At 55.7% G+C, this 22,135-nt stretch overlaps 4 protein-coding genes across 4 annotated transcripts; 3 read left to right on the top strand and 1 right to left on the bottom strand.

Moving 5' to 3' along the window:
- LOC136055510 (mast cell protease 1A-like) lies at positions 1 to 1,725 on the bottom strand. The gene is made up of 5 exons (XM_065747299.1): positions 1,649 to 1,725; positions 1,432 to 1,579; positions 1,150 to 1,285; positions 690 to 941; positions 1 to 416 (listed from the first exon to the last, which is right to left on the bottom strand). The coding sequence occupies exons 1-5, from the start codon at positions 1,710 to 1,712 to the stop codon at positions 282 to 284; spliced, it is 735 nt and encodes a 244-aa protein (XP_065603371.1). The 5' UTR covers positions 1,713 to 1,725; the 3' UTR covers positions 1 to 281.
- Positions 1,726 to 5,722: 3,997 nt separating this feature from the next.
- S1PR4 (sphingosine-1-phosphate receptor 4) lies at positions 5,723 to 7,018 on the top strand. The gene has a single exon (XM_065747288.1). The coding sequence runs from the start codon at positions 5,733 to 5,735 to the stop codon at positions 6,924 to 6,926; it is 1,194 nt and encodes a 397-aa protein (XP_065603360.1). The 5' UTR covers positions 5,723 to 5,732; the 3' UTR covers positions 6,927 to 7,018.
- An 824-nt stretch (positions 7,019 to 7,842) lies between these two features.
- NCLN (nicalin) lies at positions 7,843 to 15,548 on the top strand. The gene is made up of 15 exons (XM_065747293.1): positions 7,843 to 8,049; positions 9,502 to 9,692; positions 9,895 to 10,039; positions 10,651 to 10,745; positions 10,960 to 11,040; positions 11,238 to 11,341; positions 11,748 to 11,836; positions 11,981 to 12,120; positions 12,422 to 12,600; positions 12,815 to 12,902; positions 12,991 to 13,029; positions 13,134 to 13,297; positions 13,838 to 13,891; positions 13,978 to 14,056; positions 14,684 to 15,548. The coding sequence occupies exons 1-15, from the start codon at positions 7,869 to 7,871 to the stop codon at positions 14,741 to 14,743; spliced, it is 1,689 nt and encodes a 562-aa protein (XP_065603365.1). The 5' UTR covers positions 7,843 to 7,868; the 3' UTR covers positions 14,744 to 15,548.
- A 4,423-nt stretch (positions 15,549 to 19,971) lies between these two features.
- Positions 19,972 to 21,933, top strand: LOC136055520 (activated RNA polymerase II transcriptional coactivator p15-like). Its single transcript, XM_065747314.1, has 4 exons — positions 19,972 to 20,055; positions 20,196 to 20,312; positions 20,499 to 20,607; positions 21,794 to 21,933. Exons 1-4 carry the CDS (start codon positions 19,972 to 19,974, stop codon positions 21,871 to 21,873), a joined length of 390 nt encoding a protein of 129 aa, XP_065603386.1. The 3' UTR covers positions 21,874 to 21,933.
- The last annotated feature ends 202 nt before the right edge of the window (positions 21,934 to 22,135 follow it).

Here is a 22,135-nt window from a genome sequence, read left to right as displayed (position 1 = left end):
GTGTTTCAGGTGCAGCAGGGCGGGGGTGTCCAGGGGAAACGGGCTCTCCAGTGGTGCCACTGCATTCTGGAGTCGTAGGGGAATTCTGCTGGGTGACAGCATGGCACGAAATGGCCCCTTGAGTTGGGCCGGCAGTGGCACAGCCATGAGCCTTGGGGCAAAGGGGGGGACCCTCCGGGCATCCGTTGGGACACTTGGGTTCCCAGGGACACAGAGGGGAAATGGGGCCATCACTGGGGGCAGGAAGGAGCCCAGCAGGTCTCCGGGGCCACGCTGCACCGTTACTTCTTCATGATTTTCTTGATCCAGGGCAGGTAGTTGGCGATGCGAGCATAGACACCAGGCGGGCTGTCGTACCCGAAGGACACAACGCCCTGTGCCACCTTATTGCACACCAGCGGCCCTCCAGAATCGCCCTGCGGACAGATGGGACGGGTGGGAGCCTCTTCCCAACAGAAACGGCCTCACCTCTTCCCAGTGGGAACGGCCTTGCCTCTTCTCAGGGGGATCGACCTCAACTGTTCCCAATGGGAATGGTTTTGTCTCTACCCAACGGGATCTCCTCTTCCCAACGGGAACAGCCCTGTCTCCATCCTTTTCCCCGGGGCCGGACCTGCTCCTGGTGGCTGTGTCCCACGGACCACCACCTCTCCTGGGAGCCCCCTAAGGGTGTCCCCTTTGAGCCGTACCTGGCTGGAGTCCTTCAGCTGGTGGAAGCTGCCGGCGCACACCATGCCGTTGTCGAGGTGTGGGTAGAACAGAATGCATTTCCTGCGGCTGTAGATGGACACTTGGGTCTCGAAGAGTTTGCTGGTGCTGTGCTCGTCGTCAATCAGGCCCCACCCCGCTATGGTGCACGAGGTGCCCGTGGGGAGGTCGCTGCTGGTTTTGGGCAGCGCGATGGTGCGGACGTATTTGTTGAGCGTGGCCTTCGCCGTCAGCTGGGGGAGAGGAGGGCTGTGAGCAGAGCGGGTGGAGGATAGAGGGGAAGGTCGGTGGGACGTACAGCGCTGCAGATGCAGCGTGAGACCCCAGCCCCACCCGGGCGTCCCACCCCACAGCGGGGATGGTTGGCAGAAGGAGCTCTGTGATGCGCTCTGTGTGGCCCCGCTGCCCCCAGTCCCTCTGTGCCCCACGGGGCCGCCTTGCCTTGAGCAGCATGATGTCGTTGGCCACGGTGTCGGGGTTGTACGCGGGGTGCGGGTGGTATTTGAGGACCCCTCGGAACTGCTGGCTGTGCTCTGGTTCGTAGATGTTGTGAGCCCCCAGGACGACGGTGATGTTCCTGACCGCGGCGTTCAGGGGAGAGGAGAACCGGTTGGGCCTCACCCCTCTCCCCACCCCTTTTGCAGAAAGGGGGGAGAGCTGCTCCCAAACGACCCCAGAGATGGGGAGGAAGAGGAGGATGGAGCTCCCGTGCTCGGTACTCACCCCAGCAAGCAGTGTGCGGCCGTCATCACCCAGTCGGGGGCCACCAGGAACCCCCCGCAGTTGACCAGCCCGATCTTCAGGTATGCCATGTAGGGGTGGGAGTGGGGCTTGGCCTCATGGCCCCCAATGATCTGACCCCGCAGAGCACCTGCAAGACACGGGGGGGGGGTGAGCCCGTGGGAGCACAGCGCAGTGCCCCACGCTGCTCCCGCCTTACTGCCATCGGCCCACGGGGATAGCAGCAGCAGGGCCAGCAGCAGCGGGCAATGGGGACGGCACATCTCCTCCCCCCGATGGATGCTCGGCGCTCTGAGCCTCCCTCCCGCTGCCCAGGGAGTGCTTTTATAGCTTGGAGCAGCTGCACCCCGCAGCCAGGAAACGTGTGCGATGGGCTGATTGCGTTAATCAGAGCAGCTCAGCATCCCGCCGGGCTATCTGCATCTCTGCCACTCACATGTTGGGGTCTGCCATCAGTGGGGCAGCGGCGCAGCACCACGCAGGGTCAGCAAATCGTGGTGCAAAGGGCACGGACCCGCCGTGCAGCACACCTGGGATCTGCCAGCCCTGGGTGCCTCTCCTGATCGCACGGGGAGCTGCAGTGCCACCCAGCCCTGAGCTGTTCGAAGCTCTCCTTCCTGGCTGCTCTTCCCAGCCCTTCATTTTCCCCTCCTGCCGGGCTGTCCCATTTCGCTGCACTGCTGCTTGCTCCCCGGGGCTCCGTCGTGGAGCTGCACTCCACGCAGCTGCCATAGGGAACTGCTCTGAGGAGGTGGGTGGGGGAGCTCCAGGGGTCCCCTCCATTCTGTGATGGATTCTGTACTGATTCTGTGATTCTGCGAAGTGCTGCACAGAGATTGCACGATGCACACCACCGAAACCATTGCAGGGCCCTGTGCTGGAGGGGGCACGGGGGGAGGGAGGGGGCAGCTGCTGGGTGAGATCTCTGCCAGCACAGAGATAAGGAGCGGGCCGCAGGCACTGGGGACATCCTGCCCACAACTCACAGGCTTCAAGAGCCTTTTGCTCCTTCCCACCCTTGGGTGCTTTGGCACAGCCCCCCCCCCCCCCCCCCCCCCCCCGGCAGCAGTGGCTGAGCTCAGGGCAGTCCGCTGAGCTCGTTTGGGTTTGTAACTGAAGCTGGTAGGAGAGGAAAAACCCAACAGGCAGTGAGCATGGAGCAGTCAGCAGCGTGCAGCTTCACGGCCCCTCCATGCCGTGGAGACATCACGCCCCGTCCTGCTATGGGATGTACGGTCCCGTCCTGCTATGGGATGTACAGACCCGTCCTGCTATGGGATGTACAGACCCGTCCTGCTATGGGATGTACGGTCCCGTCCTGCTATGGGATGTACAGACCCGTCCTGCTATGGGATGTACAGACCCATCCTGCTATGGGATGTACAGTCCCGTCCTGCTATGGGAGGTACAGACCCGTCCTCCTATGGGATGTACAGTCCTGTCCTGCTATGGGAGGTACAGTCCTGTCCTGCTATGGGAGGTACAGTCCTGTCCTGCTATGGGATGTACAGACCCATCCTGCTATGGGATGTACAGTCCTGTCCTGCTATGGGAGGTACAGTCCTGTCCTGCTATGGGAGGTACAGTCCTGTCCTGCTATGGGATGTACAGACCCGTCCTGCTATGGGATGTACAGTCCCGTCCTGCTATGGGATGTTGCAGTCCCCATCCTACTATGATATTTTCCTACAGACCCCCTGTGCCCGTTCCCAGGCTGCTTTCAGTCCCACGAGTGCCCCTCGTGCAGCACCACCTCTGCTCCTGAGCTCTGTGAGCGTGAAACTCTTCCTGGAAGGAAAACCAGAGTGTGGATGTGGCCCAAACCCGACCCTGAGGACTTCTGGGACGAGAGGTGCTGCACACCACTGCTTGCTTTCCATTTCATGGTTTATTTCCAATGGCAAAATTCAACCTTCTAAAGGAAAAAAAACACACGTCAAGTTGGGTCGATCTTTTCTTTTCCCTTCCCTCTTTGCTTTTTAAAGTCATTAATGTGGTCAGGAGGAGACAACGGTGACACTTTCTCTTTCATGTTCTTGTTTTTCCCACAGAGGTTCAGTGAAGAGGTTTTTTTTCTGCAGGGACCCAACTGCCTCCGAGAGGACCCTCTGGGCACCGCAGATGTGTGGGTCCCAGTGCTCAGTGCCTGGAGAGGATCTTTTCTGCCTTTCTGCTGCCATGCTCCACCGGGAGGACCCCTCCTGCTGCAGGAGGGCAGCGCAGCAGCAATCAAGTCATCTCTAAAGCAGCACTGCTCCACCCTTCCTGGAGCAGCAAAACACCTGCGGGGACGGATGGGTGGAGGAGGCACAGCGGTGGGGGCCGTCGGCCCACCCTGCACGGCTTCACCCACAGATTGATTTGTGGGGCACAACCAGGGGTGGGGGCTGCATGGGGAGTGGGCAGCAGTGAGCGGGGGGCTGGGGTTTGTGCCCAGGGTCTGGGTGACAGAGCGGGGCAGTTATGGGGCAGCTCTGAGCAAACCGTGGTCTTCGTCTGCAGGAAAGAGATGAGAGATGCTGCATGACACAGCGTCCCTCTCCTCCCCTCCGGCTTTCAAAGAAGAATATCTGAACTAAACCAGCAGAGAGCGGCATCAAGATAAAGCTGGTGTCTGCACAGATAGCGATGGGGAGATGGTGCAGAGAACAGGAACTCGGCCTGGAGGAGGGGGGCTGGGTGCCATCCCCCCAAGCTGGGGACAGCCAGACGGGCTGGGTTACAGCTGAGCAGTGGGGACTCATTGGGGTGACCCGAGTGTCCACGGTGCCGTTGGGCTGCAAGGGCAGAGCTCGTTCCCACCAGGTGTCTCCTCCCACCGCTGCTCGGACGCCGTCTGCTATTTGAGGAGTGTTGGTGGGGCGCGTCCCCCCACGCCGACCTTCATCCCCACCAGCTCTGTCCTCTGCCTCCCAGAGCCGACGTTTGCTTGCGGCCCAAAGCTGAGCACCCGCAGGGCTGTGCGGGGCTCACGCTGCCCCTTTGGGGCTGAGCTCTCTGTGCGCTGTGCTTTCCCCACGCTCCGGGCTCGGCCTTCTCGCCGATTTCCACCCGCTGACCTTACGAGCACGAGCTCTGCTGGCGGCTGAAAGGAGCACTGTGGAGCGCGGAGCCCTCTGCTCCCCACCACAAACACTTCTGTTGCACACCACGGAGGAACATCGGGTTTGTTTTCCACGTGTCCATGCCGCAGTCCGGGAGAAACCGCCACGTCCCACAGCGGTGGGAGAAGGTCCAACGCTGCCTCTGCCCCGGGGACCGATCCACGACGCCGGGTGCTGAGGGTGGGCTCGGCCACGATCCCGATGCCCTTTTTTGCAGCTGTTTGGGTGGGTCCGTCCTTGCAGAGATGTGGTTGACAATGTTGTAACTTCCCCTTCTTTTTTCTTTCTGTATTTTTTCATTTCGGTAGGTAGCAGCCTCACTGCTGTCACCCTCCCCGTTACCTGCAGTGCACCGGGACTCCAAGGAGCAGCTGGGGAGCACTGCTGGCTGCTGAGCCCCCCCGGCAGCACCAGCCGTGCCAGGTGAGTCCAAATCCCAACAGCTGGGGCTGGGAACGGCGTGGTGCAGAATGCCCCTCCAGGTGGGCTCCGCAGGCGCAGGGAACAGATGAGTGACAGCTGTCAGCGCTGCAGTCGGGTCGGGGCTCCTGGCTCCTGGTCCCCTCCGCTGTGTGCCTCCGTCCTGCACGTGATGTAGGCAGTGTGAAGACTCCATCCTGTCTGCAGCATTTATCCAGGCTCAGGGTGCACACGGAGAGCCGGGAGCAGCTGAGCCCCGGCTGCAGAGCTGCCTGGGTTGGTGCATGTGGGGCTCTGAGACTGGAGGGGCCCAGGAGGGTGAGAGCACAGAATCCCTCCTGGGGAAGGGTGGATCTGTGCAGAGCTGTGCAGGGGGCAGTGGGTGCGGGGCGGCTGTTCTGAGGGGTGAATGAATGCCATTAAAGCCCCAGCAGCCGTTGGGGCGCTCATGCCAGCTCTCAAACCAACAGACCCCACCCCACGATTTCTCCTTACTGAGAAGTGATGACAGCTGGCAGAAACTATGCCAGTCCTCTAGCTCACAACAGGAAACTTCATTAAACAACAGGAAGACCCTGCTCGAGCGTAGCCTTACAAAACACCTCACCCTCCTCTCCTTGTTCTCACAGTGCTCTGGGGGTGGCAGATGGGGCTCTGACTCTCACCTCCACGCTGGACTCAGCACTGGCTCCAGCCCTCAAACAGTCTCTGCTCCGCTGCAAGCCTCACCTGAACCCTCGGTGCCCAGGGCTGAGCTGGATGCTGAATCACTCCTCCACCCTTTCTGCTCAATATCCAGAGCTCAGAATGGACCTCCTCGACAGGACGGGCTCCTGCTTGCAGCTGGCTGCCACGCAGAACGTGAACATCATCCTGCAGCACTACAACTTCACCGGCAAGCTGGCCAACCGGCACTCGCGGGACGAGGGCATGGGCCTCCTCCGCACCGTCTTCATCGTCATCAGCTGTGCCATCATCCTGGAGAACCTGCTGGTGCTGCTGGCCGTGCTGCGCTGCCTGCGGGCGCGCCGCTGGGTCTACTCCTGCATCGCCAGCATCACCGTCAGCGACCTGCTGGCCGGCATCGCCTACCTCTCCAACCTCTGCCTCTCAGGCAAGAAGACCTTCCAGCTGTCCCCTCAGCTCTGGTTCCTGCGGGAGGGCATCCTCTTCATCGCGCTGGCCGCCTCCACCTTCAGCTTGCTGGTGACGGCCATCGAGCGGTACAGTGCCATGGTACGGCCGATCGCGGAGAACGAGGCCAGCAAGACGCTGCGCCTGCGCGGCCTCATCGTGTCCTGCTGGCTGCTGGCCTTCGTCATCGGGCTGCTCCCGCTGCTGGGCTGGAACTGCCTCTGTGACTTCAGCGCCTGCTCCGTCCTCCTGCCCCTCTACTCCAAGAACTACATCCTCTTCTCCGTGGTCATGTTTAGCGTCATCCTGCTGGGCATCGTCGGCCTCTACATCTCCATCTTCCAGCTGGTCCACGCCAGCTCGAGGCAAACCACTTCTCGGCACAGCCGCAAGCGCTCTCTCCGTTTGCTCAAGACGGTGCTGATGATCCTGGGCGCCTTCATCATCTGCTGGAGCCCCCTCTTCGCCCTGATGCTCTTCGACGTGTTCTGTGAGACGCAGACCTGCAGGCTGCTGCACAGCCTGGACTGGACCTTGGCTCTGGCCATGCTCAACTCAGGCATTAACCCCATCATCTACTCGCTGCGGAGCGTGGAGGTGCGTCGCGCCATGTGCAGCCTGCTGTGCTGCTGCTGCCTCAGGATCGGGCTCTGCAAGCCTGGGAACTGCCCGGCCATCGCCGACATCAACTCGGGCTCATCCACCGAGAGCTCCCTGCGCTACCGGGAGAGCTTCCGCAGCTCCGTAGCCCTGAATGCACGGCCCAGAGCGCCTCTCTCCAGCAACTCCAGCATGATGAGCAACCTGCCCAGCGCCTGAGAGGACGAGGCAGCCCACAGAGCCCACCGGGACCTCGGGGAGCTGGGCACGGCCTGTCACAACGGTGTCAGACGCTGTCCCACCCCCTCTGCTGACTGGATGGCAGTGAGGGATACGGGCGCAGGCGGGGCTCTCCTCGGGCGCTGTGCTGGGGTAGGAGCCGTGCGTGTATCTAGGTGCTGTACCTGCTGCAGTGAGGGCGTTTAGCAAACTGTGCCGCGAGACACAGGGATGGCACTCCCAATTTGGACTCCTAGGGGCTTTCACCAGCACAGATGGGAACCGAGAGCCGCAAAAAACCCGACCGCCAGCAGCCACGTCCGCACCCACCGGTGCGCACAGCTCCAGCCCGCGGGACGAAGCAGCAGGAGCGGTGCTGCGCTGCTCGAGACCCCGGGCAGGACGCTCCGCAGGGCACCGAAAAACAGACACGGGAAGGGCGGATCCAGGGGCGGGCAGAGAGCCGTGCTCCGTGAGCCGCGCAGGGCAGCGCTCGTGGAGGAGGAGCGCAGCGCGGGGAGCCCAGCCCAGCCCAGCCAGGCCCTGAGGAGCAGCTGTGGGCAGCGCAACACCTCCCGCCCGCTTCCTCTGCAATAAAACCTCCCCGTCCCCAGTGGGGAAATCCTCGTTCGGCGCCATTTTATTCCTCCCCGGCTCCGCCGCAGCGCCGCCCGGAGCCCCACCCCCTCCCCCACCCCCTCCCCGAGGCCGGAAGTACCCGCCCTCAACCGGAAATACCCTCTCCCTGTATCCCCCCATTCACTACCGGATGTGGCCCCGCCCCCTGCAGGCCATGCCATTTCCCAGCACCCTTTGCGCCCGGGCCGGAACTACAGCTCCCAGAAGTCTCCGCGGCGCAGCGCGTGCTTACGTCGTGCGTCCGTGCGCCGTGCCGTGCCGTGCCGGGGCTGCAGGCCGCAGCGGCGGGTCGGGGCCGCGGCGATGCTGGAGGAGGCGGGCGAGGTGTTGGAGTCGCTGCTGAAGGCCTCGTGCCTGCCGCTCAGCTTCCTGCTCTTCGTCCCCGCCGTGCTGCTGCTTCTGGGTCCGCCGCCCGCCGCCGAGGCCGCCCACGAGTTCACGGTGTACCGCATGCAGCAGTACGAGCTGGGCGGGCAGCCCTACGGTGAGCAGCTTCGCGGGGGTAGGGGGAGGCTCTGGGCCCGGAGGAGCTCGGTGCCGGGGCTGAGCTGCGTGCGGGCAGCTCCGCGTGCTAAGCGCTGCTGTGTCAGCCCGGCTGCAGCCATCTTGCGGCTTTGCCGGGAGCTCCGCTGCGTCCCGCCGCCCTGGGCCCCTCTGTCCGCAGTTCGGTTCGTCGCTCTCCGGTTTCTTCTTTTCGTCTCGTGGCTCCGGCGCCTCCTGACTCGCGAGGCCGCCTCGCTGTGATAGCTCTTCCCTCGTGTGAGCGTTGAGCTCCAGTTCCCGTGTTCAGCTTCACGCACGCTGCTGATGGTGCAGCAGCTCTCGTGGAGTCAGCAGCGCAGTGTGCGGATTGCTGCAGGGCCGTAACCTCCCGGCCCCGCTCCCCCGTGCTCCCTAACTAGGGCCGATGTCGTCTGAGTCTCCTGCAGACGTTTATCCCCCGTTGGGCCGCGTGTTCTGACTGCGAGCAGCGCTCCCCTGCTGGCTTTCTGTGGCCTGAGTTTCAGGCTTTGTTAACAGCTGCAATTACAGGCCGGCGTTCATTCCGTGCTGTCCTGGAGGTCACCTCTAAACCTTTCAGGGCTTTGTGAGGTTCAGTGGTACGAGTTCGGAGACGGCAGCTCTCCCTGTGCCCTTTGTGGGTATGGCAGACGCTGCCTGTGGCTTCTGAGCATCTGAAGTCATTACTGTGTTCCTTCTCCTCTGAGCTCATCCTCGTTTTGAGACGTCTGCTTGTGAGGGCATCTCTGAGTCACACTTTGCTGTGTTAGACGTTGCTGTGGGGGTGGTGGGCTGGGGTCCTGTTCTCGGTGTCAGCTGTGCGGTGTAGGAGCTCTGTGCAGAGGCTCTGCAGTGTGGCTGAGCTCTGCGTGTGGGTATGGCCCTCTCTGGTGCTATGCAGGGTGCTCTGACCTTTGACAAGATCAAGCTAATGTTAGAGTTACATTAAGCTAGCTTTAAACTTAACCTTTAGCAGCTGGCCACCTTGGCATAAGCTGAGATGCTTTCTGGAGCACCCTTGGCTGCTTGTGAGCTCGCTGTGATGAAGTTTTCACTGTAGTTGCCAGGATTATGGAAGAATAAAGTGGGTTTGGGCATTATACATTGTGGGGTTGTTCCGAACGTCTCTGATTACACAAGACATCCTTCAAGTCCTCTGTTCCACAGTGCTGGAGCTGTCAGCGAGCCTCTGGGTTACTCTTCTATCGATGACAGTACTTTTATGTGGGGGATTTGATAAACTGAAGATGAGAGCAGGAGAGCTTGTGACCTAAAGAGCAGAAGCATCGTGGTGGGTGGGTGAGCACGGACAGCCCTGGGTAGACGTGGCTCCGAGGTTATCAGACTGTGACTGAGACCGTTTGGAGAAGGAGCTAAGCTTCAGCAACGGGCACGTGATGAAACTGCTCTGAGCCTCTCCCTGCCGTCCCCGCAGGCACCAGGAGCGCAGTGCTTAACACAGAAGCCCGCACTGTAGAGGCAGACGTGCTGAGCCGCCGCTGCGTGATGATGCGGCTGCTGGACTTCTCCTACGAGCAGTACCAGAAGGCCCTGCGCCAGTCAGCGGGCGCCGTGGTGATCATCTTGCCACGGTCTATCTCCTCTGTCCCACAGGATGTTGTGAAGGTAAAACAAAACTCATTTCCTTTCTCTTCTGATGGGAGATGTATCTGAGAAGGAGCGAGGCTTGGGTTGCTGAAAACTCGCCGCAGCAAATCACGTTCACGTTTTGAAATGTATCTTCCCCTCTCTGGTTTGTTTTCCCTTTCTTCCTCCTGTTCTCTTGCACGTTCAGCAGACGCTAAGTTTGTCTCACTTAAATCCTCAGCAATTCATGGAGATAGAGCCAGAAATGCTCGCTATGGAAACCATCGTGCCAGTGTACTTTGCAGTGGAAGATGATGAGCTGCTGTCTATCTATGAACAAACACGGGCTGCTTCTGCATCACAGGGATCCGCCTCGGCTGCAGAGGGTGAGTCCTCGTAAGTGGGGGAGGGTTTGGAGAGAGACAGTCCTGGTCCCACCCCAGAGCCTGGCGTGCTGTGAGTGCAGCACAGACCGGCGGTCTGTCCCTTCCGGTTCATTCCGTCTCTTTGAGGCCTAGTGGAATACAAACACAGCATGCGAGCGCGTGATTCTGTGCTGTACTTTGGGAGTGAGTTCTCAGCTTTGTGCTGTTGCAAAAAAAGGACGGAGCAAGATTTAAGTTACAAACAGCAGTGATGGTGTTGAGTGACTACAGCATGCTGGGAGGAGCTGAAGCTTTCTGTCTGACCTCAGGTCAGTTCAGTGCTTCTGCGTTTTCCTTCTGAGTAACATCACTGTCTTAGTGACCTGCTGAGCACGGTGAGCTTTAGGTCTCTTAAAGAAAGGTGGTTTTTTTGTTTCTTTTAGCCAGTTTGAAGCACTAGGATTTCAGAACAGAATGAAAATGTTTAGTCACCAGGACCCCAAGTCAGTGCACCAACATAAGTGACAGCTGGGAGGGGTAAAGTGATTTGAAACTTGTCTCTCCAGTGCTCAGTTAGCGAGGGAAATGAGGGATGAAACTTCCCCAGGTGTACTTATCTCTTTTTGTTCTAGTTCTGCTTCACACTGCAACTGCCAATGGCTTCCAGATGGTGACCAGTGGGGCTCAGAGCAAAGCTATCCACGACTGGCTTATACCCAGCGTGGAGGTGAGTTCCAGACAGGTTCTGACTGGCAGTGTTGGGGGGATGCCTTCTCTGTGGGGATCTCTCCAGGTGTGTAGAGCCATGGGGGAAGTCAGGTAAGAATCTGAGTTCCTCGGAGCTGAGACTTGGAGACTCTATAGGTTTGTAGAAGTCGTGCTGCCTCAGTCCTGGCATGCAGGGGGGGATGCTGAGTGACGTTTATTTCCTTCCTCTCCAGGGAAGGCTGACAGGGCTGGGTGGAGAAGACCTGCCCACTGTTGTGATAGTTGCCCACTACGATTCTTTTGGAGTGGCTCCAGTGAGTATTCTTTCTTTCTTGAAGCTTCCTCTCCCGTCGGTACCTGTGTTCCCTTTGGCCTCTGACCCTGTATTTTCTCTTGCTCTTAAAGACCAAGGGTAGCTCGAAGTGGAGCAGGGGGATGTGTTTACCTTGAAGGCTGTTCTGGAACACAGGACTCACTGTTGTCACTGTTTCTGTCCCACTTTGTCCTGCAGTGGCTGTCTCACGGTGCTGATTCCAACGGCAGTGGTGTCTCAGTGTTACTGGAACTAGCCAGGCTGTTTTCTCGGCTCTACACCTACAGACGTACCCATGCTGGGTAAGAAACTACTCTCTTCTGGGTCGAATGTGTGTAGCTAATACCAGGTAAGAAGACCTGCAGGATGCTAAGATGTACGAGCAGTCTTTTACTTCCTTCCCTGTTGTGTCTCCTTCTGACTAAATCTGCTAAGGGCCGAACTCCTTCCTTTGGTTTCGTGATGTAGATCTGCTTAACTGCAGGGACAGGTGGAGGGAATTATTTGGCAATGAGATTCCATCCTCGAGCACTGGGAGCTCCTCTGCCCCCATCTTGCCACTGCCTTCCTGTGGCACACAGTCGTTAACAGGCAGTTTGTGTCGGCTGCTGTCGTGACTTCAGCCCACGTCTGAGTTAGTTCTGGGATATAGTAAATCAGCCACGGAGTGCAGTGTGATAATGCTCTCTTGTTTTCTTTGATGGGCAGGTATAACTTACTGTTCTTTGCATCTGGAGGTGGCAAGTTTAATTATCAAGGAACCAAGAGATGGCTGGAGGACAATTTGGACCACACTGGTGAGCTGAGGGGCTGGCGTTCCAGAATGTTCTCGCGCAGGGCTTCTGTTACTGGCACTGTGATATTATCTCCTTGAGTAGACCTTTTTCTGGGGGTGGAAGTGCCAGCACAAAGCATTAAAGGTTTGGGTTTTTCTGCTGCAGATTCCAGCCTGTTGCAAGACAATGTAGCGTTCGTTCTCTGCCTGGACACTCTCGGCCGAGGCAATAGCCTTCATCTTCACGTCTCAAAGCCTCCCAAGGAGGGCACCTTGCAGCATGCGTTTCTGAGAGAGCTGGAGATGGTAATGAAAAGCGTGTTGGGTGGATGGGAGCTTGGGGCTTAACCTCAGGGAGCTGCAGTTCTCTTGCAAGATGAGGAAAGGGAGTAAGACCTGAAGAAAGTGTCTAACACTGAAATGTTTTGTGTATTGTTTTGGTCACTTGAATTGGAGTGAGGGCATCCTCACACCACGGCCCTGAGTGAAGCATGTGAAGTATGTTCACCACTGAAAAGCAATAATGGGGTGTGGTGGGGTCGGGCTGTGCAAGGTGGGATGGCGTGGTGGGAAGCACGGCACCCTGAGTGGCTTTGCCTTCCCTCAGGTTGTTGCCAGCCAGTTCCCAGAGGTGAAGTTTTCCATGGTGCACAAGAAGATAAACCTGGCTGAAGACATGCTGGCGTGGGAGCACGAGCGCTTCGCCATCCGCCGCTTGCCGGCATTCACCATCTCCCACCTGGAGAGCCACCGGGACAGCCTGCGCAACAGCATCATGGACAGGAGGTGGGGGCTGCGGGGAAGGCTGTGGTTGAATCAGCCCGTAAACACAAACTGGCCTCAGGGCTGCAGGTGTTGTTCAGGCAGTCGTGAGATGGGGAGGGAAATCCGGAGCCCAGCTGCCCGTACAAAGTGTCGTGCTTGATGCAGTGCCCAAGGACGGGCTGTGGCAGAGCTGATCCCATTGACAAGCCAATATCGATGCCCCGTTTTGCTTTAGGTCAGAAGTGGACACTAAGGCACTGACCAGGAACACCAGGATCATTGCCGAGGCTTTGACGAGGGTCATCTACAACCTGACAGAGAAGGTAAGAGCTGCCCGTCCTGCAGCGCTTGCCAGCCCTGCCCTGCTCCCCCGAGCTTGCTGTCTGCAGCAGCCTGTCTTTTCCCTTGCAGGGAGCACCTGCAGATCTGCAGATCTTCACGGATCAGATGGTAAGCACAATATATTTTTGTAACCAGAGGAGGGAAGGGATCAGGAGCCTGGGAGAGTTCCGATTTCAGCGTGTGTAGTTGACTCTGGTGGTGTTTTTCCACAGCAGATCCAGCAGGAGCAGCTAGAATCAGTGATGGACTGGCTGAGCAGTCAGCCCAGGGCTGCTCAGCTGATTGATAAAGACAGCACCTTTCTCAGCACCTTAGAATATTACATGGGTCGCTACCTGAAAGATGTCAAACAGCATCATGTGAAGGCAGACAAACGGTAAGGAGGGAGGAGAAAACCCAGACAGGGTGTGCAGACTGCCTTCCCCCCTCTGCTGAATCTTGACTCTGAGCTGCAACTTTTCTGGCTCCTTGATAGGTTAGAAGTGATTGCTCTTTTCCTGTTCTCCTGTCGGGTTTGGTTCACACTGTTTTCCCAGAGAGAATCAGTTAGCAAAGCAAGAAGCCTCAGCAAGCAGTTCCCTCCATCTCGAGAGCTTCTTTATCCCCTGCTTTAATTCCACTCTTCCCACTCTCTCTGCAAGAAAGAACTGAAATCCCCTAGAAAACTTTGAGGCAGCTCTCTTGCTGCGTAGCCTGCTTGGGTTGAAAGCAGCTTCATGAATTTGGTAAGGCAATGTCTGTGTGCCACCAGGCTCCTACCTGTAGAAAGACCTGTCAAGTAAAACAAGTTCAGTACTCACGGTGGCTGTATTACCTGACTCTGGCTGGATTAACTTACTGGGAGGAGAGATCTGGGCTGTTCTTACTGCGGTGTCTAGAAATTCAGTGCATCCTGAAGACTTTCTGTTTTCCACAGGGATCCTGAGTTTGTTTTCTATGACCAGCTGAAGCAGGTGATGAACGCATACAGGTACAGCCCTCGGGAGTGCTATGCTGGTGTCTGTCTCTGCAGCAGCACCTGGTGTAGCAGTCTCATGAGTCCTTTTCTTGTTGCAGGGTCAAGCCAGCAATATTCGACCTGCTCCTGGCCGTCTGTATAGCAGCGTACCTTGGTGTCACCTATGTTGCAGTGCAGGTAGGAGAAAAGCAGGAAACAAACTTCTTATTTTCCTCTTAAATCACATTAGCTGCAGGAAGCAGTGCTTACACAGCCCCAGTACCAAATTTGGAAGAATAATGCCATCCCACTCTAAGATAAGTAACCCAGGGTGGCTGGCTGTGCTGGTTGATGATTAGTACCTCAGTTGGCTGTGCTAAGGACAGTCCCTTGCCGTTTTCTTTCCTAGTGCAAAACTATTTGGTTTCTGTTTGCTATTACAAATGTTTTGGAGCGTGGCTCTTGTTCTGCCCATCAGGGACCCAGGCAGCCGTTCCTGGGTCAGAATGCAGTGACAGCATTTGAGTTCAGTGAAACTCTAAAACCATTTGCAAAATGGTGAGCATCGTTACTGAGTGTTTGCACCTTCGCAGTAGCAGTGATGCAGCTCTGCAGAGCTCCTGCAGCCTCTGCTCTCTGGCACCATTGGAGTCAGTCCTACCTTCCCAGGTCCCACTCGGTCCTCAGGCTGAGGTTGTTAGCGAGTGGTCCAGGCAGGATATAGAGCTGTTTTAAGCCTTCTAGTAAGTTTTCTCCTTGTGTAGAGCAGTCATTTTACTGGAACTTGCAAGGACTCACGGGTACTTATTTTCCTTCTGTTTCCAGAACTTCGGTCTCCTTTACAGGATGATACAGAGATTATCCCTTAAAACCAAGCAGCAGTGAAGCAACAAGTCATCCTGTGTACAGCAGCACTGAGCCATCGGTGAGCCCATCAGGAACCTTCTGCCTTCCACTGAATCCTGCTGTTTCTCTTCCTCTCTCTCCTCTTTGCTGTCCTGGAGAGGAGAGGAAGGCAGAGAGTCAACAAAGTGTCAGCTCCTGTGCACCTCGTAGGCGCTTTTCTTCCCCTTACTTGCACCAGGTTTGTTTTCCTTTGCTTTTTTTTTGCGAGGGAAAAGCTCAGACTTCAGTATTTCCTGCAAGTTGTTTAAACACTGAACAGCTGATGCTGAGCAGCTTCTGTGAGTATAAGCCCAAGTCCAGCACCTTCGTGGACATGTGTGCCATACAGCCAAGTCAGAAGCTGAAACTCCAGAGCAGATGTATTATCTCTGCCCAGCAAACCAAGGACTCAGAGCACTTACTTAGAAGAAAATATGCACGTGCGAATGAAAGAGAGTACTATTAGCATGTTTCCTTATGGTACCTCTTCTTAAGTTTACTGCCTGGCTTTGGGGAGGTGTGCTGAGCAAGCAGTGTGTCTAGCAAGCACCTTTATGCAGTCTGTTTAGACAGTGCAATAACTCATTCCCTTCTCTCGGAGGTACACTGTAAACAGTCTTGACTGTTCTAGAGGGGGTGAAGACAAATGGTTCACACGGGTTCCTGCCGAAGGGTTCTGCCCAGGACACGCTGTCCTGCCTCTGTTGGAGGATGCATTTTGCTTTGGACTTGATTTCTTTGTCCTTGAACGGATTGCTGCTGCCACTACTCCGTGCTAAACTCTTGCTTGGTTTTCAAGGGCGTGCTGCAGGATCACGTTCTGGGCTGTTTCACGTACTTAGATGAACTGGTTGCATTAATAGCAGGAGCAGCCCGGCTCCTGCTGAGCTCCGATCAACCTTGGTTCCTCGGTTTGTGCTTTCAGATGGGTTCTCGATTTTGGGGCTGTTTTTGTGTCCATGTGCATCTCAGGGTCTCATTTTACATTCTTCAGCTCTGTTATTTCTGAAAACGCTGTTCTCTGCCTGCATGTATGAGCAAACTCCCAAAGTGCTTCTGCTGCCTCCCTTCACACTCCGTCTCCAGTATGTAAGAGGGGAGGCAAGACACTTGGCCATTAAAAAAAACAAACCAACAAACACAAAAGAACCCACAATCTGTTTTCTGAATGTCATTTTCAACGTGGCTGTTTGGAGAACTGTAGCTGTGAGAGCGTCTTGGACCTCACTGTGCCATCCCTGAGCACTCATCTGCAGCTCTCGTTGGCAGTGTGGCTGCTGGTGCTGTGCAGAGCTGGGAGGGGCAGGTAAGCAGTTGCTCAGGCATTGCCATCATCTTAAGCTGAAGCCTTTCTTGCATGCCACCATCTGAGAGGAGGATATTGCCTATTTCTGGAGGGAGCTGGCTGCTTTCTCTGAGCAGTGCTGTGCTCTGTTTGCCTCCAAGTTCTGAATATGTCAAGGCTTTTGACGACAAGCCCTAGGCTAGTTGTAGATCTGGAGGGGAAAGGGATTGCACACCACTCAGAAATATCTCTGAGTCCATTTTGTCCTGTATACATCGAGGTATTTTCACAGGCACTGACAACTACATTAAAAAATACGAAAAAGAAAACAAACAAAAAAAACCCTTACTTTAAATAAAGTGAGCTTCTTACAGAAGATGAAAAGCTCTTAAGGGTTGAACGATGGTGTTGCCTCTTTTGTATGCAAAGAACTCAAGCTTTGCCTCCTTATCTCCATCACAGCTGCTCCATGCACTCTCCTTAGAGGTTTTTTTTATGGCCGCTGTCTGTGCCCTTTGGATGGGGACCAACGCACCCACTTCCACCCATCTTTGTTGTTTTTGCTGTTTTCCCCTCTTGGTGTACCTTTGCCCCACGATGTGTGCTTTCTGCTATATCTATTGTGTAGCAGTTTGTTCTGTAAAGGTTCTTTCCTTTTCCAGGAGAGCACGCAATGTCTGTGGCTCCTTGTAGCATCAGCAGGTGGCATGGTACCAAGCACTCCTCAAATACCATCCCCATGGGAAAACTTGAGGTTTTCTTTCCCTTTTCTTTTTTTTTTTTTTAGTTCTTGTTTGAGATATGTTTCTCTGTACGCATGAAGTGTTTGTGACAGCGCTCTGCCAAATGAATCTGTAGTGACTTCAGAAGCTGGGTGCTTGTTCCAGAGCAGCTGGAAGAGGAGGTTGTTTTCCAGTGCACGTACTGCGTGCTGGGGGTGCAGGTCTGGGCCTGGAAGCCCCCAGCTGCACCCCATCCTTCGTGTGCATTACATGGACAGGACGTGTTTCATTTCCAGTGTTACTTATTAAGCAGGCTTAATGAAACCCCACTGCAAAATAGGGAAGTCAAAGTTAGCAGCAATCCTACTTCACCTTGACTCAGGGCACACAAAAATTGGCAAGAGAGAAAAGGACAGGAACAAAGAACTCCTCCTTGCAGTGGTGGCTCTCAACTTTCACTTTCCCAGCCCTGTCCCGGTCAAGGTTGTAGCATTAAAGCAAAACCCTTCAGTTCCTCATGGTGCCAGCTATAAACCAGTGCTCCTGCTGCAGTGCCAGAGGAACTGAAAACAAGATCAGGGAAGGTGAAGGAGGGAAGTTCACACGTCCCCGGGGCAGTTGGGATGGTGTGTTGTTCACCTGTGTGCAGTGCTGATTTCTCCCATGGTGTAACTCCATGCATCTAGCTGGCTGCCACAGAAAGTGGCTTGTGCTGCAGATAAGGGTTTATGCTTCTGATCAAAGTTTGTTTGGACTGGAGCGTTATATAGTTAAATTCCAACTTTCTTATGGCTGGAGCAGTGACCATCCTGCGAGTGGAAGTGCCAACGTTGCCACGTTCCCTTTGTGGAGATGACAGGGAGGCGTGTAAACAGCCTCTCCTGCTCTGCCACGCTCTGAAGTGACGAGCAAATGGGTGCTGATTCATACTGCAGCACATCTGATGAATCTGAGTGCCAGCGTGACACGCAGCAGCAGCAAGCCAGCAGCTGTTTTGCTGAAATAAAGGTTCTCTACAACGTTGCAGAAGAGGTTTTGTAGCAGGTTCCTGTGCTGCTCCTGTTTTTACCCGTCCTTTTGTCAGGAGTTCGCTGGGCCTGGAAGGGAGACGCGTGAAAAACACGTGCCCGTGTATGCATGAGGAGCCAGCGGTTACGCTGGCCGCCAAAGAAACAAAACTTTGCCCATTGTCAAAGATCACAGAGTGCAGAAATCAGCATTTCCCACAGATTTAAGCACTGAAGCTCTTTGTGTCCATTCGCTGCCCCAGGCCCTGGGGGTTAAATGCGAGCAGTTCAGGCTGTGGTAGCTCATCTCCCAAATAAGAGGGGTTGACTGTTGTGAGATGAGCATTACTGTGCAATGTGAGCAGCTGGAGGAGTCACCACAATCTGTTTCGACCTCTAAAACCCCACACAGCACCGAACTGCTGCAGGCGTTGGGTTTGGGTGGGTGTGCTCATAGCACACAAACCAAGGCGAAGAGCTTCCCAGCACCTCGAGGCCCGGCTGGGCGTTGTGTTTGGAGCCATTCAGCCCCGACTTAACGGTCCAAAGGGATTCTGGTTCGGCCTCGTGGTGCTGTGGGTGCTTCTTCAGTTCACTCTGTTGCCGTTGGACAGCTCAGGAGGAGGTGCTGATTCACCCAGCAACGAAACACAGCCATTTACATCCTAAAGAACAAATGCACATGGAGGTGAATGTTTAAAAGCTGACAACAAAGGCGACGCAACAGACGAACGTGCTAGTTCTGTTTGTTTCCTGATGATAAATGTGATGGTATTTAATACTTTGAATGATTTTCATTTCCCGTATTTGTTTGTCCCTTCGGAAAAATAAACCACGAGTGAGCCGGTTTGTGGCACGTCTGTTGGGAGCTGTCCCCTCTGAGGGAGGGAGAAGTGCTCAGGATGGACTCTGTTCTGTGGGGTGAGAAGGGAAGTGCTTGGACAGGAGGCAGAGGGGTTTACAGTCTGAGATGGGTCTGGCCCCACCAGAAGTGCGTGTCCCCGTTTCTTCCGTGGGTTCTTGCTCCGTAGTGTGGCCAGCTGTCTGTGTGAGCAGCATCAGCCAGTGACCTCATAGCATCACAAGGTTGCAAACGCCCTACAGGATCACCCAGTGCAACCATCCTCCCATCACCACTGCTGCCTCAGCACTAAACCGTATTTCGTAGCTCCTCAGCCAGCTGCCTCTTGAATACTGCGAGGGATGGCAACTCCACCACCTCCCTGTGCAGGCATCCCAGTGCCTGACCGCTCACTGACATAAGTTTTTCCTTATATCTAACCAAAACCTGCTCTGGTACAACTCGTGGCCATTTCCTCAGGTCCTGTTTGTTGCATGGGAGAAGAGGCCGACCCCTCCTCACCGCCGCCTCCCTTGAGGAAGCTGTAGGCTGTGATGAGCTCTCCCCTGAGCGTCCTCTTCTCCACCCCAAACAATCCCAGCTCCCTCAGCCGCTCCTCACAGCCCTGTGCTGCAGACCCCACACAGCGCTGCTGCCCTTCTCTGAACACGCTCCAGGGCCTCAATGTCCTTCTTGTAGTGAGGGGCCCAAAACTGAACACAGTACTCGAGGTGCGGCCGCACCAGAGCTGAGTACAGGGGGATGAGCACCTCCCTGCTCCTGCTGCCACTCTGTGCCTGATGCAGGTCAGGATGCCGTTGGCCCTCTTGGCCATCTGAGCACACTGTGGGCTCATGTTGAGCCGAGCATCAACCAACACCCCCAGGTCCTTTTCCTCTCTCCATTCTTCAAGCCATTCTGCCCCAAGCCTATAGCATTGCATGGGGTTATTGTGGCTGAAGTGCAGCTCCCGACACTTGGCCTTATTGAACCTCATCTTGGCCTTATTGAACCTCATCCCATTGAGCTCAGCCCGGCGTTCCAGCCTATCCAGGTCCCTCCCGGAGGTTCGCAGCCATCTGCTCCCCCAGCAGCTTTCTACACAGAAAACAGCCATAGACTGACGCACACCGGCGAGGCGAGCTGCGCTGTGTGAGGGCGGACATGATGACGCGCCACCCATCGGCCTCCCAAGCTTCGCGCCTCAGGCCGAGAGATTGGCGGGAAGAGCAGGGGAGCCACGGGATTGGCTGGAGGAGCAGGGGAGCCGCGTGATTGGTGGAGAGGCGGGAGGGGGGCGGGGCTCCGCGCTTCAAAAAGGCGGGAGAACAGTGCCTGCTGAGTGCTGCGCGGTTCTCCTGTGCCCTGCGGCCATGGCCAAGGCCGAGGAGCTGGCGGCGGGGAGCGGCCCGGGGAGCGGCCCGGACGAGGAGGAGGAAGAGAAAGCAGAGGGGAAGGTAACCTGGGGTTGTGAGGACCTGCCTGCTGCACTCGGTTTCAGCGTCCACGTGGAAGGAGGGGGCTGCTGGGGCCCCAGGCAGCAGTGGTGGCTCATAGCGGTTAGGCCGTGCTGTTGAAAATGGTGATCTCCGTCTAGAAAAGAAAGAAGGAAACGTCTTCGAGGTCAGAGAAAAGGCCAAAAGCAGAGGCCAAGCCTTCAAGGGTGGCAGTGAAGCCCCAGGAACGAGACAGTGGAGAAGAGGGCATGTTCCAGGTATGCAGGGCACTGCCCCCTTGCTCTTCAGACCTCCCAGGTCTCCCCTTCTCCCGTGTGTAGCTGGGCTGGGGCTGTGTGTGCCTGCTGTTCCCTCACTGCTCCTGTGCTGCTGTGAGTGTCCCTGCGAGCTGTGGAGCAGCTTGTCCTGGGGCAGGGCTCAGTGCTGGCTGTGCGTGCCTGTAGATTGGGAAGATGCGCTATGTCCGAGTGTCCTGCTTCAAGGGGAAGGTCCTGGTGGACATCAGGGAGTTCTATATGGACAAGGAGGGCGACATGAAGCCGGGGAGGAAAGGTACTGCTGGATTCTCTGGTTGGTGTATGCACGCTGTGCTGGGCTCTTTCAGATTGCTGCTGCTTTTGTCTTTCACTGATGGGTCACTATTCAGCTTAGACCTTTTGCTTTGGCCTCTGATGATGACTTGCCAGTTTGCCTCAAGGTTCACAGGCTCCAGAGTGGTAGGCTGCTCTTCTCTCCTGCCATGTGTGCTGTAGGGCTCACTGAAGTCTCAGCTTGAGGAAGGTTTTGATCCTTGCTATTGATTTTTATGTTAAGGCAGATTAATTTCTTTGAGCTTGGTTTGCTCCATAACCACTAAGCATGGTTTTGCTTGCAGAAATTAATTTCCTTCAGGGATGAGACGGCTATAAATTACTCAGAGGTGACTGCTTACCCTGGAAGTTGGGAGCAGAGCAGTGAGACCTTTCTGTCTCCTTTGAGGTGGAGAGGGAAAGAAGCACTGTGGGCACTTTCCAGGCTGGAAAAAGCACACCTGCAACCAAAGACAGAACATCTGTTATCTAGAACAGGAATCAGGAGGAAGCATTTTTCATTTAAATAATGCCTCTGTTTTTCTCAGGAGTTCTTGGCTCCTGATTTTTATCCAGAGACATTAATAATGCTCAGCCCTCATTCTTTAACGAAGCCAAAAGGAACGAGTTGATAACGTTGAGCTGGAACCCACTCTGCTATTCCATGACCATATTTGTTTCCTGAAGGAGAGGGAAGGGAAATGAAGACCTTATCTCTGCTGGCTTTAAAAATAAAAAGCCAGCTCTTTTCTGGAGTTTAAGCCATAGTAGTGCTTTCTTGTTAACAACAGCTTTTCTAAATAGAGCTCAAGCTGGCATTTCCTTTAGGTGGTGGGAAGGTTGGTTTCCTAACTGCTGGGTAAAGCAAGGCTTTCTGAAATCCCTTTCCAGCTCATGGGGGTGGCAGTTCTCCTTGGGGATAGGCTATGGGAGGCTGCAGGGCTCCTTGCAAGGCAGTTTGATCTCGTATGCTCACACGATGCTTTTGTGGTAGCACTGAGTGCTTCCTGACACGGATATTGAAGCACTGACACAGCTGCTGTGCTCAGCACGCTGCCCCTGGTCCTTTCTGGGCCTCAGCCTCAGGCTGCACCTTTTCCCTCTGTAACTCATGTGAAGGAGCTGTGTGGGATGCTGCTTGATGCTTACTCCCTTTCTGCTGTTTTCAGGCATTGCTCTGTCTGCAGAACAGTGGAACCAGCTGAAGGAGATAATTCCTGAGATTGATGCTGCAGTCAAGAAATTCTAAGATGAAGGATGTTGGATGTCTTCAGTCGGTCTCATTCCCCTTGAGTGAGCTGAGAATCACAGGGCCAAAAGTCTCACCTGGAGCTTTTCCTTTGCTGTGTGGGGGTTTCTGCACCGAGGTGGTGGCGATGAAAGTGGAAGAGTCTCTGTCACTTGTAACGAGCACGTGGCAGCAGAGCTGTCAGACATCAGCCCTCCTGCTCTCAAGCAGAGGTGAGGTCTGTGCTAGCGAGGGAGCAGACAAGTGCAGCCTGGCTGTCCTG

This window comes from Cyrtonyx montezumae, unplaced genomic scaffold, assembly GCF_038088225.1.
Source record: "Cyrtonyx montezumae isolate F1298 unplaced genomic scaffold, pur_monq_1.0 scaffold_44, whole genome shotgun sequence".
NCBI lineage: Eukaryota > Metazoa > Chordata > Aves > Galliformes > Odontophoridae > Cyrtonyx > Cyrtonyx montezumae.
Note: the sequence above shows the minus strand (reverse complement) of the source record. Positions and strands in the feature narration are given on the sequence as shown.

What these genes read in the sequence shown, in the direction of transcription:
- S1PR4 (XM_065747288.1), top strand. Translation starts at nt 5,733, where the DNA reads ATGCTGAATCACTCCTCCACCCTTTCTGCTCAATATCCAGAGCTCAGA.
- LOC136055520 (XM_065747314.1), top strand. Translation starts at nt 19,972, where the DNA reads ATGGCCAAGGCCGAGGAGCTGGCGGCGGGGAGCGGCCCGGGGAGCGGC. An exon ending in AAGAGAAAGCAGAGGGGAAG is followed by an intron (nt 20,056 to 20,195) that starts GTAACCTGGGGT and finishes ATCTCCGTCTAG; the next exon opens with AAAAGAAAGAAGGAAACGTC. An exon ending in GAGAAGAGGGCATGTTCCAG is followed by an intron (nt 20,313 to 20,498) that starts GTATGCAGGGCA and finishes GCGTGCCTGTAG; the next exon opens with ATTGGGAAGATGCGCTATGT.
- NCLN (XM_065747293.1), top strand. Translation starts at nt 7,869, where the DNA reads ATGCTGGAGGAGGCGGGCGAGGTGTTGGAGTCGCTGCTGAAGGCCTCG. An exon ending in TCCCACAGGATGTTGTGAAG is followed by an intron (nt 9,693 to 9,894) that starts GTAAAACAAAAC and finishes TTAAATCCTCAG; the next exon opens with CAATTCATGGAGATAGAGCC. An exon ending in CATGTGAAGGCAGACAAACG is followed by an intron (nt 13,298 to 13,837) that starts GTAAGGAGGGAG and finishes TGTTTTCCACAG; the next exon opens with GGATCCTGAGTTTGTTTTCT.
- LOC136055510 (XM_065747299.1), bottom strand. Translation starts at nt 1,712, where the DNA reads ATGTGCCGTCCCCATTGCCCGCTGCTGCTGGCCCTGCTGCTGCTATCC. An exon ending in ATCCCCGTGGGCCGATGGCA is followed by an intron (nt 1,580 to 1,648) that starts GTAAGGCGGGAG and finishes CGTGTCTTGCAG; the next exon opens with GTGCTCTGCGGGGTCAGATC. An exon ending in AGCTGAAGGACTCCAGCCAG is followed by an intron (nt 417 to 689) that starts GTACGGCTCAAA and finishes ATCTGTCCGCAG; the next exon opens with GGCGATTCTGGAGGGCCGCT.